Below are 16259 nucleotides of genomic sequence, written 5' to 3'. Positions count from 1 at the left end.
TTTAAAGCATTTCTGCAGTGCAGGTCAATTAAATCATTTCATCTTGCCAATGCAGAGAAATAAAAGCCCCTGTGCAAATCCTGCTCCCTGGGGCTGGGCTGAGTGTTGGGGTGGAAGGAAGGAGGGAGCGGGGACAGCACCCTCTTTGTTGGCATCTTTTGCTCTGCGTTAACATGCTCTGGGGACTGGGTGAGCACATAACCTCATGGTGGCCCAAATCTTGACTCTCTTGCCACTGTTGGTGCTCACACACCACCCGAGTGCTCCTCCGCCATGGATAAACAGACGATCCCTTTTATCCGGACAAGTGAAAACTGCCGGACTGACACAGGGCTGCCTATTAATCTCCAAAGTGGAATGTAGTAACATTTATACATAACATGGTTCCAGTCATTAAATTAGTGGAAGATTAACAATCCCAAGTGTTCAATAAACAGAAAAGACAGCAAACAAATGAAACATGTTAGTCAAGGGAACCTTTGGCTTTAATGAGACCAATCCAGTACTTGTTTCTTGAGCCACAAGTCACAGGAACTGGAGGAGGAGAACATAATGTGGTCTGGGTTTCATTTTGAGGACTCTATTTAATTTTTATTGCTGCACTGATAATTTTAGTTTGCAATTAACAAAAATATCTACTGTTCCTCAGATACTTCTCTCTTTAATGCTTTAGGTGGTTAACATGGAAAATGTTTTGAACTCTAGTGTTGCTTCTTAGGTAAAATAGCTCAATACCCTATTTAAAAAAAAAAAATCTTGAATTCATCTTTAAACACATCAGCTCGTTAAAAGTATTGACGTGGCTACGCTTTAAAGAGGGACGGAGCCAAAGCACCTTAACCTCTTTGGGAAGATGAAGACAGCTATCTAAGTGCAGCGTAAAATGCCTTAATAAGAAAGTGGTGCAGGGCAGGAGAGCTAGAAGAACTATTTAATGTTTACACATGCTTTTCATTCCCAAGGATCTCCACGTACCCAAGGAGGATCCCTCCTGCCAGCTCCGGGCAGGAGCGGGGCCCCATGGGCGCTGGGCACCCTGGCACAGCTACGGCCCCCGAAAGCCATCCTCCATCTCCCCTCCCTGACTGTTTGCTTTAGATCTCTTATCACCCATCACCCTCCGGCCGGTATCGCAGAGCAGCTGCACCTGGCGAACGGAGTGCTTGAGCTTGATGTCAGAGGAGATTTTAGTTGCTTAAATAGAAATAAACTACAAAGGAGCATTCGCAGGGCTGAGAACCTGGGTTTTGGGGGCTTACTTATTTTTAGGACATACCCGAGATAAGCTCTCCACAGTTATGCACTGAGGAGGGTTTGGTAAGGCATGTACCTACTCTGACAAGATGCCTGGCTAAGTTTATTAAACCCCTGGAATCTGATCCCTTTAAATATTAAAAATAATCCACTGCATTGCATCTAATTGAAACCCACTGAATACTTAGAGGAAAGGAGAGATGAGTCAATCCCAACACCTTTCACCCACAAGTGCACCACCAGTTTTCTGATCTTCTTTAATCATACAGCTCCAATGGCCGGATTCGTCACAGGAGTGCATCTCCAGCCATCTAATCTTTCTGCACTCGGCTCGGGTTTCCCCCATCCCGAGGAATCACACACAACCTCTTTGGGGGAGAGGGGATTTTCTTTTCCCTTCCTATGTCTGCGGCTCACTCGGAGCTTGCTTTTTTGTTGTTGTTGTTTCATGCTCTCTTTTCTGTCTGCTGTGACGGAGCCGTGGCCGGGCTGTTAGCAGGGAGGCCAGGGGCGAGCGGGGAAGGGCTCGGGCACTGTACGCCAGACAGCGGCTGCACTGGATACTCTCAGGCACAACCCAGATACTTTGCTCGTTGCTCAGGTGGTGGGGGTTTAATGCCTCCAAAACGACAGCAGTAAGGCAGAGACACTCGGGAGGTGAATTCCCAGTTTTAGTGAGTGTCGAAACATCAGGGAATGATAAACCCAACTTTTAATTTTGCTGCTGGGTTGGATTAATTCTCTCCTTTCTTTTTTCTGGTTCTCGCCTTTTTGGCCGTGCCACCATCCTCGATAGCCACCCTCCAGCACGGGGTCAGCCTGGCATGGCTCCGCACTGCCCGCGGGACTGGGCGGTCAGGACGAAGGGTGAATTATCCGACCGGCTACCCCCAGCCCTCCTGCACGGGGAAGAGGGATTTCGTGTCCGGTTTAGGAGTCTCGCTGTCCAAGCAGCGTGTGGAGTTCATGCAAAACCCCAAAAGGGAGGTTTGGATGGGGAGGGGTGTGTGTGTGTTCATCACTCAATGTATGTGGTAATTGTCACATATGACTCATATTCCATTTCTATGACAGTTGATGCCAGTAGAGACAGCTACATGAGCGGTGGAAAGGAACAAACACAGAAGGGGCGTGCTTGCCAAACAAGTATGTTCATGAGCCGCTTAATAAATTTATATATAATAGACACATGCATTTCCTCATTTGCAAAAGACTAATCTGCACCTACCACAGAGCTCTGTTATAGAAGCAGTTTCATGCACATAAATTGTGCTGAAATCCCTGACTAGAAGACATGGGACAAGATCCAGGGTACAGATCCCCCCATGTGACGGAAAGCTGGCATACCTCTAGCAGACATGAGAAGAGACCAATTATTTTAATTGTTTGTTGGAGTTTTAAATTCACTTTTGCTGTAGCTGCAGGGTGACGATTCTGAGCTATTAGGTGATATTTTCTTCAGCAAAAATGTTGTGGTTTCGGTGCCTGTGATTGAAAGGGTAGTTTTCACCGCTTTATCCTGTACACATGCAGCCTACAAACTATGTCTAATGAAAATCTTTGGGTTTCTATTCCCGTCTTTGCTGTTTCACATAATACTTCCCCTGCTAAAATGAGGCCGAAAGGCCTCTCGGCAGACATTGTTCACTGAAGGCGAAATTATGCTTGATATTAAGAGCAAGTACCCTGTGCTATTTAAGGCACAGGGTATATTCTGGCCACCCAGCAAGCTACTTGCAGACCAGAACCACAGCAACACTTTGCAGGCTGGACACCAGGTAAACCTCGAGGCTATGAGATCCAAGTGACACCAACCCCAGGGCATTAACACGCAACGCAGACGCCCGGGAGAGGCCATGGCCACGGTTTGGCCAACCCCTGGGTGCAAGGGGTGGGCTGGGGAAGCGCTCGCCACCCTCCTTCTCTCTTCATCTCGCTCAGCCACAGCCTGGCCGATTACAAAGTCTTTACGTAATTGAGCAGAATTTGGTTTCGGTCCTCGAAGATGCTGAGGGTTTTCTAGTCGTGCTGATGTTAGTGTGGAGCATCAGTGGCTCCGCTGTGTGTGCTGTGATCACTGAGTCATCAGAGAGTGGCGTCACAGCCCAGTCATCTTCTTAAAAATGCGATATGCCTGCAACCTCCAATTGTGTTTATAATCCATTGCAATTTTTAGCATTACTTGAGTTGGAAAAGTTTATTTCCATGGACTTTCCAGCCCTTTAATGTGAAAAAATAGCAAAGATAGGTAACTAGGAAACATGAATAAACATAATTAAACATAAAATGCTTGTAGTGATATAAGAACTGACCTCAGCCAATTAAAATTATTAATAGAAAAAATGCTCTAGTGTCAAAACCCGAGTACATCAACAGCATTCTCATTTGTGTAATCAGGATTAGTTTATATTTCCTAACAACCGAGTGAGAGGCAGTCCAAATTGTAGCTTCTTGACCTTTTTCTCGTTCAAAAATAGGTTGAGATACTACATGAATAAAATGGGGAATGTAAAGATACATTTGTGGGGGGAAACTGAATCGCCAGTTATGTATTGACTAACTATGGACCTTTTAAGAATGTTACTCTCTTCAAATATTGACTTTTTTATTGCTTCTCTTACAATTGCAATGGGGGAATTTAAGAGCCCCACAAACTACTTTATCATATAATTAGTTTATCAGTAAATTTGGACCTCATACATCAATCACTATAATGCATAACCTCCACCGAGACAGAAACCAGATGTGCGTGCTTCTGCTTTCTTCTTTATAGTATCTACAGCATCATTAGTGCCTATGCTACAGTTTAAATTGAATTCAGCAAAAAGCAATGGTCTTACCCCCCTGCAAGCAGTCTGATATTGCTGCAGGGATAAATCAACATTATGTTGATTGGCAACTCGTACTCTTTCTTACTCCTTCCCTGTCGCTGTACGGAAAAGGGTGAAGTGTAATTTATGTATGCAAAGAAGAATTTTAACTAGTTAGGTATAGGAAGAAGATACTCGGTTTCAAGGTGAATGCTGTAAGGCAGGCACCCGCCTGGGAATCCATGGGAAACACCAGGACGCCTGATCATTGCATCCTATGTATCCCACAAATTCCGAAGGCGAAGGCGTATGTATACCTCTAAGCTTACAGTACGTCTTATGGACAAAGGAGCGGAGCTCTGACCACAGCAGTGTCTCCATGTGATGACTATCAGTCGCTTCACAAACTAATACCTTGTGGGCCCCTTTTGGGGCTCATTCATACAAAATTCTCCTTGAAGTCAGGGTCTGATTGAAAAATAAGGAGCCCAGCTTGTATGTGCATTAAAAATCCAAACAGATCATTATTTACACTATTTTTTCATTTTCCCAGTAATCAAGCACTGGCTGGTAATAATCCCCAAAGGGCTGATTATACTGGCAAGATACAGCAGCTCTCTGACCACACCTCTTCCCCGGGAAAACCTCTGCACTGGGGCAAAAGGCAGCATGTTTGCAGCACAGCAAAATGGGAGTTTCAGCGCACAGTTGCCTGGAATTGATGGTTCTCACGTTCTTAGCAGAGCCGAGCTGAAAACGTGTACCACAGAGCGAGGACTTGTCAGGCAGTCCGTAACACGCTTCCTTTCCAACATTAAAAAACTTACTCTGATTGCAAGCAGACTTTTTCAGAATATGTGCCTTCTCTTTCGCTCCTGAGAACAAGCCAGCAGATGCTTCGGTGTCTCTAAAGCATGGTACTCGCTGCTGCTCATCTGCATGTCTAGTGTACCAGGAGAAGAGTGCTTCCTCCAGGAATAACATGTGTGTAATGTATTACATTACAGCTAATTAAAGTAGCCTCTGCTGCTGCTGTTAAACTTGACTGGTAGATCATCCAAATATTTGCAGGCATTGTCTTATGAACACAGATTATTAAAACTGTGCTGTCTTATCACTGTGCAAAAAGGCTGCTGAAAACATGCTGCCCTGGTGAAATCAGGCACCCACACTAATACAGTCATACCTGGAAAGCTGAACGGTATCGTGGAGAGAGGTCCAAAACGGTAAAATAAAATGCACGTGTTAACTTAGCAAGTTCCAGTTACGATCCCCATGTTTGAAATCGCACTGAAACATCCACCTGGCAGTATCGCTGAGGGGTATAAGGTTATACCGGTATATTAGAGTGGGAAAAGAAATGGCTGATGTGTTCCTAATGGCAGAATTTGAATATCGCAGAAATAGCCGAGCAGGACTTGGCCTGAACAGCTACCTTTATTAGCGACTCGGTATCAGACAGCAAGAGCTGGGCGTGATTCCTCGGGCCCAGGCTGTTAGCGAGGACTTTGAAAAACCATCTCCTTTCTTGTAAATTGAGTAGATTTGGACTGGCAATCACTGGGACAAAAGAGGTGGAACTGTCTTCACAGCTCAGTGACACTTTTACTTCAAACACGCGAAACCAAATCCCCAAGTGCAAGAAGGATGGTAATGTGGTACTGGAACATGATTTTTAAAGAAGTTCTTAAAGCTGCAAAGGATATTAACCACCAGGATTGTTTCCCTTAATATATATTAAAAGCTGTTTTATATGGAAGGCCTTAGGTGTACTCAAATTTCAAACGCCTGGGATATTTTATTACTTTACTGATCTAATAAATGCAGGTGTTTCATAGCAAAAGCACACAGGCAATCAGACTGTCTGAAGGCAGCAATGAGTTGCACACATTTCTCCTAGTATAAATAAACAGCCACGAGCGCACTGAAGCGGATGGGCCTTTGGCGTTAATTGCAATTAGATGGTAGTCAGGCTTTAAGGTGTAGAAAGATACTCATTTTAACCGATTCATAAAAGAGATGGGCTATCTTCTGCAAATCGACCGCCTCCAATTTTACCGGTGAAGGGACAGGGGAGGGCGGAGGTGAGGCCACGACAGCCCATGCCAGGCTGGGGACAAAGTGGGTGCCTCTCCCACGCTGGCTCTCGCCGTGGGATGTGGCAGGCGGCACACGCCGTTGTGCCCCACCGGCACACGCGTGCGCTCCCGCTCGCCGCAGCCAGCCTGGCCGGGGATCGTGCCATCTCTCTGTCTTTACCAAGATCAAATGGAGCTACTCAATCAGGGGATGCCATTATTGCCTCCACCACGCAATTTCCACTATCAATAATTTACTGTATTTGCTGCACAGGCAGAAGGGGGAAAAGGCAAGACAGATTTTTGACAGGAGGGAAGGAAAAACCACCCCGCGCCGGGCAGGGCCGGGCAGGGCCGAGCGGGGCTCTCCGCCCGGGATCCCGCGGGCGCCGCGGCCGCCCCTGACCGCGCCGGCGGGCGCTGGCGCGACGGGCGGCTCCGGCTGCCGGTCCCGGTCCCCGTCCCCGTCCCGGTCCCTGGCCGGGCAGAGCCGCCTCCGGCCCGCCTGGATTGAGCACCCGCGCCCGCTGCGCGCCTGCAGAAAGTCACCGGTGTAACGTTACCTGGGGCGCTCATTAATAAGCAATGCCTGTTATTATCTTGATTGCATTCTTAATAGGCAAACTACGGAGAGGTCAGCGCGGGAGCGATATTTAAATGGATCGGGCTGGCTTAATACCCGGCGGAGTAAACCAATATCCCGCGGCGGGCGGACCGACCCCCCCGCCCCGCTCCGCTCCCCGCCCGGCCCGGCCCCTCCGCGCCCTGCCCGCCGCTCGGGGGGCGCCGGGGGAGCGGGGGCCGGGCCGGGCGGGCGGGGCGGGGGCGGCGGCGGCGGCGGGGCCGGGGAGGCGGCGCGGAGGCTTTAAGCGGGGCAGCGCGGGGCGGCGCGGTGCCTGCGGCCGCCGCAGCCGCTGGCCGGAGGCGCCCGGGCGAGGGGCGAAGCGGCTCCGCCGGGAGGCGGCCGGGCCGGGCCGGGCCGGGCCGGGAGGCTCCCGTTGGGCGGCGGGGGTGGGGGATCCGGCTCCGCTGCCCTCCCGCCCCTCATAAAGCTTTGATGAGACACTTGAGCCGCCGCCTGTGTTGCCGGGGCGGCGGGAGGCGGCCGGTGGGACTGGGCGCCCGGGAGAGGATGTGACTTCCCGGAGGGGACCCGGACAGGCTTTGTGTGGACGACGAGGTACGCGGCGCCCCGCCAGGAAACTTGAGGGGCCGGGGGCGGGCGGGCGCGGGCCGGTGCCAGGCGTCCGGGGAGCGGGAAGGGCGGCGGCGGGGCGGGGAGGGCCGGGGCCGCCCGGCGCCCCTTTGTTCCCGCACCTGTCGGCCCGGCCGGTGCCCGGCGGGGCGGGCGGCCCGGCGGGGCTCTTGTGGCGGCCGTTGGGCGCCGGCGGAGGCAGGAGCGCGCTCCCGTCGGCCCGAGGGCAGCGCGGGGCCGGGCGGGCGTTGGGCGCCGGCGGCGCTTCCCCGACGGCGTCGGCGGCCGCGCGGGGCGAGGCGGGGCCGGGCGCGGGGCGCGCTGCCCGCGTGGCGGCGCCCTGCGCGGGGCGCGGCGGGAGGCCGTTGGGCGGCGGGCGGCGCCCCTGGCGGCGGGCGCGCGGCGGGCGGCGGCCCCGGCCCCGGCCCTCTCTCGGCCGCGGCGTCCCGGGGCCGGGGCCGGGGCTGGGGCCCGGCGGCGGCGGGGCCCCGCCGTGGGGCGGGCGGGCGGGCGGGCGCGTAGAGAGCCGGGCTGCGGGCAGCGGCGGCCGCGAGGGGAGCGGTGGGCGGGGAGGGAAGGGACGGGGCCGGCCGGGCGCCGCCCCGGCGCTGGCGGGCGAGGTGCCGTCAGGGCGGGGAGCGATGCACTTGTTGAAGCGCAGCCGTCGCTGGAATGTGAAGCACGCCGGGCACCCTCACCGGGATTCCGGTGCCATGGGGGCTTTGTCCTCCGCCTCTCACGCCGGCCGCCGGGCGTGGGGAGCCCGCCGTGTGCGGCTCGGAGGGCGGGCAGGGCGGCGCGGAGGGGGAGCGCGGCGGCCCGAGCGGCTCTAGGTCCCGTGTCCGCGCTCGTCGGTGCGCGGGGAGGAGGAGAGGGAAGAGGTTTGGGTCCTCTGCTCCTCGGCACCCACTGGCTTTGATTTCATATTGGTGTGGAAAACGCTCGTCCTCCCGCCAGAAAGGAGCTGGCGTTAGACGGTAAATTGGCTTGGCAAAGGTTTATTTAACACTTTGGAAGCCCTGCGCTGTCCCACTGATGATTCTTTTTTCTTTTATAGGATTAAAAGCATGAGGTGTTACAGCTGTGGGCCACGGTTGCTTTGCTTGTTTATTTCTAAGAGGTGCTATTGGTATCTCGGTTGGTACATTACGGTTAAAATATGTACTTTTCCTTGCAGTTTATTGTAGTTTGCTGTTCTGAGGTTATGACTATTGTGAGATCAATAGTCATTACTTATTTATGTTTCTAGTAACACAGTTCTAATGAATGCAAAGAATCTATCCTGGCGATACATTTTTCTTCAGCAAGTATTTCTGTAATCTTTAATTCATGGTGTGATAAGTACACAAAATGAATTTCCTTGGTCGTCTGTAGACACAAGCAAAGGGCTGGGCAGTGAGCCGCCTGCTCACAGACAGGAGCAGCTCTCGCGTCACGAAGTTTGAGTGGGTGTCGGGTAGCAGAAGCGAAGGGTTGGCTCTGTTTGCGCGTGGTCGTCTGTCCCAAGCGAGAAGGTCGTCATATCGTCCCGCTCGTTTGCGTCAGGTAGCGCCTTGGTGCAAATCAATGGCTCCGCTTGCAGAGCAGGACTGCTGCCTGCGAGCGCTTGGGTGAAGACTTGACCCCAGCGATGGCCCAGAGTTAGCCTAGGTAGGGAAGAACGTAAGCAGAGGGGACACTCTTGGCTCTGTCTCGGCTGCGAATCCCGTGGTTTGGCATGCAAGAGGAGGTAGCAGCTGTCCGGGGGATGCTACGGCTCCCTGCGTGCAGAGCGGCAGGGCACTGGCTGCGTAAACAAACCCGGGGTGAGGGAAAGGGAGAAGGCAAACTGCGACGTTCTCCTGCCCGCTCTGGGAGTGGCAGGATGGAGTGCTGTCCCTCACCTGGGTCTCGGGGCAAAGCAACAGCTCTGTTTCAACTCTAAAATACCTCAAAGGAGCTGGTGGATGTTGCAGCTATTTACTTAACACGACTAGATACAGGAGCCTTTCTACAGGGCTCTGTAACTCGCAACAATTTTCTGCTGTAGTGCTACCACTTAATGTTCAGCTTCACTGAACCTCGGCTGGGAAAACCCATTTGTAAGTAGCGTGCCTTCTGTTCACGTCGCCAGTGCTCTCTGCTTTCTGGAGCTGCAGGGTAGATCCTGACGTTATATGGCTGTGAAATCAGGGTAAACCAGGTCAGAAGGATCAAGAACACTTTATCTGAATAATCCAGATGTAACAGTGGAGGAAAATGGGAAAGGACTTTTATCTTGGAGGGAGTAAGGCTAAACTGAAAAAAGTTTAATTTCAAGCAGCGTGCTTTTAAACATGAAGGCATTATGTTGTAGCGTAGTGCTACGGGAGTACTACAATATGCTGGAATACTACGAAACGTAGTGCACAGATGCAAAGGATTTTAAAGACTCATTAAAATGTGAAGGAATATAGTGGAAAATAAGGATCCGTGCTTTTGCTTAAAAGCTTTGCATATAGTGACAGCGCTGAAAGTAGCAGCAGTTAAAAGTCCCTGCAGTACCTGTAGCACTTGCTGCAACTGTTACTCTGCTGTTACAGCCAGGAGAACACAAGAAGCTGCATGTTTAGCTCAGATAATAGTTCTCTGCCAGGGTGCAGGTATAAAAGCAGTTCACAAGAAGCTCGTGGGTAGGAGACCTTCTCATCCCTTCTATGGGTAAGCCTGCATGAAGATGAGAAGCAATTCACTCTTGAGTGAATTGTGTAATAAGTGCGGTCCTATTAAAAAAAAAAAAGTATTTCCCATATCTACCTTCCTGGTTTGTATAAAAGGCTAAAATGTTGTTCTAAGAATGTGCTCTGTGCCTACGCTAGAAATCTCACGTTAGGCATTGTGTGAATTGGTGGAGGCTCCACTAGAAGAGGATATATGCTTTTAGTAGGTTAATTGCTAACTTGTCTTGACCTGTCTTCAAGCATATGTTGTGAGCACTTGGTTCCTCCTAAATAGCTAAAATGCTGCTTAATTAGGAAGCGCTCAATCATTTCTTAGATCAGTTCATACACTGGCATTCTTGGTAATGCTTAGCTGTGCGCACCCTTTAAAACGAAGCTTTTAAAAGCACTGAAGCTAAGCTGGTTTTGTGTATTGCCAAAATGAAGTGGTAACTCAATAAGCTACTGTCTCCAGTTCCAGCTAGGAAGGCTCTGTGCGTAACAACTCTTTTGTTCCCCGCGGTACACCATTAGGAAGCAGTACAGGTGTGTACTGAGCAAACTGCCTGATGCACGAGCTGGGACGGGGCTGGTAGGCTGTGCCCGCTGTCTGTCAGCTCACAAATCTTACTGTAAGTTTCCCTTCCTTATCCATACCTGTTATTCAGTCTTATCTTTGTAAGTTGTTTGGGGCAGAGATAGTCTTGCCTGTCTTCTATTCCTGGTACCTGACAAGGACTCCTCAGTGCTTTTGTAATACAAACAATAAATAACAGATTTTGCTACGCAGTGTATACTGGCAACTCTGCTATGGTGCCTTAAACTTACGTGTTATCAACATAAATCCTTATGTTACTTGATTTGGAAACACTAGACTATACAATAACAGAAGAATAAAATGCTTTAATTTTGGAGATACATGTGTGAGTTAACAGGGTAGCCGTTATAGTATGGCCTATCTCCATTGATATAATCTTATGTTGGCCATGTTGCGTACAATTCTAGGCTCTGAGCAGTCCATTGAGGAACACCGTTTGCAAGAGTTGTCCGTGCAGAACAGGACAAAGTCACGTGCATAAAGTGTAGGTTATCTGTAGGGTCAGGCTCATATTTTCCTCCTTTTCAACATTCAGGACCTAATTTTCAGGCAACTATAGAGCGGTGGAGTTCAAGTGCTACACCCAACAGTAACGATCAACATGGAACAGTCTGAACAACTGAAGATGCTATGGACTTGACTGAATAGGCAATGGTCTTAGCAAAAAAGCCAACCTCATCTTGGGCATAATTTCTACCCTTTATAAATTGTGAACAGAAGGTTGGCTGGGATGATGCTGATTTGACGTGATTGTAATCCTTTAGTAACACTGATACTAGTGGTAGCAGAACGTCCCATGACAGCGTAATTTAGGCATCACAAATGGCTACAGCTGTCTGAAGATGAGTCCCATGGACAACCAGAGGAAGCAGAAGGAAACTTCATTTAGTGAATTTTCATGCCCCAGCGACAGCTGCCATAAGGCTGTAGCAGTTGTATACTTTCCTCGGTAAGAATATTGTATCTTTCAGAGAAGTCATTTTTTGAAACCAGTTAATTAGGACAGTTATTTCTGGCCGTGGCATTTGTACAGAACAGAAGGCATGATTGTTCTTATGTTTGTTTCTCTGAGTCCTTTGATCGACTAGAAGCTCTCAATGCTTTACGCTATAAATTACCTCAATACTTTGGCAGTTCATTTCTTTTCTTGTGTACTTGGTTAGGAAAATGCAGAAATCCTTGTGACTCAGCTTCAGACTACTATAAATTATGAAGAAATGGGGGAGGGGGTCACATTTCAAATTAGGAACGGCAATTCTAGGAGGATGGGAGGAATACTGGTTGCTAAATTTGAGATAAGCATCTCTTGGTATCTCAAAATCTGAGCAGCTACCGCCACCTAGAGATGCACGAACCAAACACGTTGCTATGGCTGGCTCTTGCAAGTGAGGCTGGGCAATTAAAATGAGTGAGGCTGCTAATCCCAGCCATTCTTACTCGCAGCAGTTAAGTTTTGTGTATGCATGCGGGCTTTTTTAACCCCGTAACTGAGGTGGTATCTGCGAATCCTGCTCTAGCGATGCAGGTAACTAATCTTTATACAGTCTTCCTTGTGTGGCTCAAAGAGGTAAACAAGAAGGATCACTTTCAGTAAATCATTTGCTGACTGAACTTTGGACTACACCTAAAGAAGTATTTGCAAGTCAGATGTATGCTGGTGTTACAGCTGTCGGTGAGACTTGATAGCGTATCCAAAGCTTGCACCAAAAAACTGCTATGTAGAACCAATCCCTTAAGGATTTGAGTTGCTCTGGGGGGAGAGGGGGTTTGTTCCCGCACCCCATCATTGAATTCTACTTGGTAGGGGGTGTCCTTTAGTAGATATTTGGTGGAATAGAAACAAAATTCCAATTTTCTTAATGTATCAACTTGGCAGCCTTGAGCTCGGTTTCACTAGATCCAGGATTTTCCCAATTTCAAAATTAAGTATTGAAGTTAAACTGTGTATGTGGGTGTTTGTTGCTACCCCAAATCTAACAACATGGAATACACTGTTTATATCTGCCCCTTGGTTCTTAGGATATAGTTTCCTGTTTTGTTTTGAGCTCACAACTTCTTATTTGTGTGTTTGTACATCAGTCTTTGGCTATAGCAGGTTCTTCCTCTGCATTTGGGAGAGAAGAATAAGCACTGTTCCCTATTTAACTTGTGAGGAACTGCTTATAAAGAGAAACAATGTGCCTTTTTTACCCGCTGAACTCATAATCTCATGTGCAATTATTTCTGTTTGACTCTTACAGACACAGTACATTTGGGGGGCTTTTATACTAACTGGTAGCTTACGGCTATCAGATGCCCAGTGGAATAAGAAACCCAACACAACCAAACCTCAGTGGGAGTTGAAACCTTCCATCTCACAGAGCCTTGAAAATGCAAGCCACTAGTTGATGGCATGTACTGCATATCTTTCCAGGTGAATTTTTTGATAATTTCTTAAGATACTTGAAATCTGTCAGTGTAAAGTATATTGGGATAAGTGCTTAATGTATAGCTTCTGAGGGAACAGAGTTTTACTGTGGGAAACTGAGGAGCTGTGACACAGGGGCATTTGCCATTCAAGTCAGGAGGCAACTGCAGACTGTTTATACCAGACGAGGGTGTATGAGGAGAGAGCTGTTGTACCAAACTAGTGTTTGAAAACTGCCCTTGGCTCAGCTGGAGTTGCACATCCAACCTCTGCCTCTCCAGTACGCGCACTGGGCTACAGGTAGGCTTGTAGTCCTTTGCATGCATGCAGCATAGCAGGAGGAGCCTGGAAAAAGATCGAACTAAGCAAAGCCTTGAGCAAAATGCTGTTCTACGCTCTTTATTAACTCAGCATGCGAAAGACTTGGAGCATGTTGCTGCAGTTAAGGCTGTAACAATAAGAACAGGACTAGAGTCTTCCCCCCGCCCCCAGAATCCTGTAGTACATACCTTAAAAAAAGAGTTAAGCATAATCTTGTGCCAATTCTAGCGCATGTTATGCCTTATCTAAAGTGATCAAAACACTGCTTTCTTTAAACATAACAGCTCCTGGAGAAATGCAGTTTTGTCTAGATCAAGGAATTAAAGTTTATGATCTCTGGATTCCTTAGTCCGTTATGCCATTTACTTTCTAAGCTTGGTGCAATGTTTAGTATCCATATGGTTTAGTTTACCCTTCTTTACGCTGGCCATGGCGTGCTCGGTGAGTGTTCAGCACTTGATATACTGAGATGAAAAGAAATGAAATCTAAATTTTATTCAAGGGCTGGATTAGTAAGTAAACCAACCTCCCCTTAGTCATAGCTGTCACCGTACTACAGAATTGTATGGACACTGTTGGGATGAGCGACAGGACTTGTTTTGCGGTATTTCTAGATAATTGTGCCTGCTGGCTGCCTGCATTAAGACTTGGATCTTCACTTGCTATTTACATTCCTTTTGAGTTGATAATCCAGTTTGACTGAGCCATAAATGCCAAGAGAGAAATGCTATTTGATAGAATTTGCACTGAAAGCCAGTGTGAGTCCAAGGGGAAAGCACAGCCACTAACAAGTTCAAGCTGGCAAGAGTAACTTAACCAGAACCCACGCCAGGAAACTGTGGTGAAGTACGAATTTGCTGCTGAACATCATGACTACCCTTTATCTTTATAATGGGTTGAACCAAAACTAGAAATAAACACATCTGAAGTTCTCCATTTTTGCTTTTCCAGATATAAACATTACAGTTTATGTCAATGTCATGATTATTGTTTTTCGTTGGCACCTAATGTCCTGCAGACTGGTGAAGAAGGATTGTTTTTATTTTATGGGAGGCAAAGAAGGATGTTTCACGTCTCATTACAACAGCAGGATATACTTACTGGTATGGCGTCTGCAGGTTGCTGCCAATGAAATGGTGCAAAGAGAGGATAAGCAGGTGCTTTTTAAAATCTTTTCGCAGAAATACAAATTTTGTGTAATGACAGGCAAAAGAATGTCTGAAAATTGGTTTTCCCCTCAAAAGCTAATGATTCGTACCTGAATTTCAAACAAAGAACAAAGCTGCCTTCCTTGGAAGACTCATTTTGAGTCCGTTTCTCTATTTTGCACTAATGATTAATTTCTGCTGCCCCCTGTGCAAAACTTTTCTGCCACTGTAACTCCAAAAGTAGCAGGAGCGTTAATGATGAGCAAGGGTGTTGCAAAAGGATAAGTGAGTAGATTCCACATGCCTCCATTAGAAAAAAAAACAACAAAACAAACCCACAACAACCCCAAAACCAGCAAAAAAGCAGAAATAAGATTTAAGAAACTACTTAGACGTCTAAGTCTTCAAAGTCTACCTCCAAGTCTGACAAACCTAGATGCAACATCTTGAATTCCATAATCCTCAAGTATGAAGTCAAGTCACCTGGTTCTTAATCCATTTTGTTCAACATAGATATTGTTGTATATTTTTTTCCTTGCTCTGATTCCTGTAACTGTTACAAAAATTATAGAATCTTATTCCTGGAAATACCAGAAATCACTTCCCCTGCCTCTAGCTAATGCAAGGACAGGTATGCAATGAGAGCTATAAAACACGATAAATAACTTCCATGTCTACTCTAAATTAAGCACTTTAGAGCAAAAACTTCAGTCGCAAAGCACCACCAGACCTGTTAGTATTCAAGTTGTACTCCCTAGAAAATGACTGCAGGGGAACTGCCGATACTCTGCATATCTTGTAATTAGTCATGTTCAGGCATACTTCAAAACATGACCTGTAGTTTTGTCGAGGACAGTCCTGAGCCATTTATATTTTTAATAAAACGATACATCTGTGGAGATGCATGGGGGGGGGGGGGAAGATGACCAGAACTCAGTCATCTTTTTTCCTTTCATTATTTTGATGGCGATGGTGCTGCTACACTGGCTTCATCCCCTGTAAGGGCTCAGCATCCATATTACGAGTAGGCATAGCCTTGCTCTTCTCCATTTTATACAAATTAAGGCTGACCTTTGGTCCCTGGCAAGCTGCCTGGTTTGTGTTTACAGGGCTGGTAAATATCTACTTGTGCAGTAGTAGTTCTCCATGGGAATAGGTCTTTCCTGAATTTCATAGCAAATTTGCTGTGGGTAAAAGCAGCCTCCGGATGAGACAGGAAGTTGTGTTGCATTTCAAACCAAACTTCTTAGAGGTTTCAATGGTGAAGAATGTTTCTAGTTTAACTCTAGTTTTGCTTTTCTTGTTTTTCTTTGTTATATAATGGTTGAGCCCACAAATTAGAAGCGTGAGGCTAAAAGCTGAAGAATGAAGGAACAAAAAGCCATATGGCAATAGCAGGAGGTCCTGCCACCTCACCTTAGGCTCGTGACAACATGCCCTACATTTAACCTACAGTCAGGAACTAATTAACGACACAGATGGAAGTGAGCTAGCATATGTATTCAAAATAATACCCCTAAGGTTTTAATCAGCTGCCCTGTCTCTTTCTGGGTTAGACATCTAAGTTACCATAGAGAGATTTGCAAAATATGTAAATGATACATATGGTTAAGGCAGCTTTGTGTCGTGGCTGAAGCGAGGGATTGGGAGCAGGGGCTCCCCTCTTCTTTGGTTCAGCAGCGACTTGCTGTGCAGTCCGGGGTAAGTTGCTTAAACGTCTTTATGGGCTTCAGCCTACCCAGAAGGAAAACAGGATTTCTGATGCGGTTC

General features: G+C 47.8%; 1 protein-coding gene across 4 annotated transcripts in view; it reads left to right on the top strand.

Moving 5' to 3' along the window:
- The window catches only part of BDNF (brain derived neurotrophic factor), a 41885-nt gene that overhangs the window by 12097 nt on the left and 13529 nt on the right, over nucleotides 1-16259 (top strand). Inside the window, exon 1 of one of the 4 annotated variants that reach the window (XM_072865533.1) lies at nucleotides 7030-7322. The exons of 1 other annotated variant lie outside the window; for it this stretch is intronic. Coding sequence is in view for 1 of the 3 variants with exons in the window: in XM_072865532.1 (XP_072721633.1) it covers nucleotides 13006-13026 (21 nt within the window). In the remaining 2 variants the exon portion in view is untranslated. Of the gene's footprint in view, nucleotides 1-7029; nucleotides 7323-8019; nucleotides 8315-12873; nucleotides 13027-16259 lie in introns of those variants that run through there. 2 more of the 4 variants (XM_072865534.1, XM_072865532.1) reach the window with 2 other exon arrangements.

Source organism: Ciconia boyciana, chromosome 6 (assembly GCF_034638445.1).
Source record: "Ciconia boyciana chromosome 6, ASM3463844v1, whole genome shotgun sequence".
Lineage (NCBI taxonomy): Eukaryota > Metazoa > Chordata > Aves > Ciconiiformes > Ciconiidae > Ciconia > Ciconia boyciana.
The sequence above is the reverse complement of the archived record's forward strand: the minus strand, read 5'-3'. Positions and strand labels throughout refer to the sequence as shown.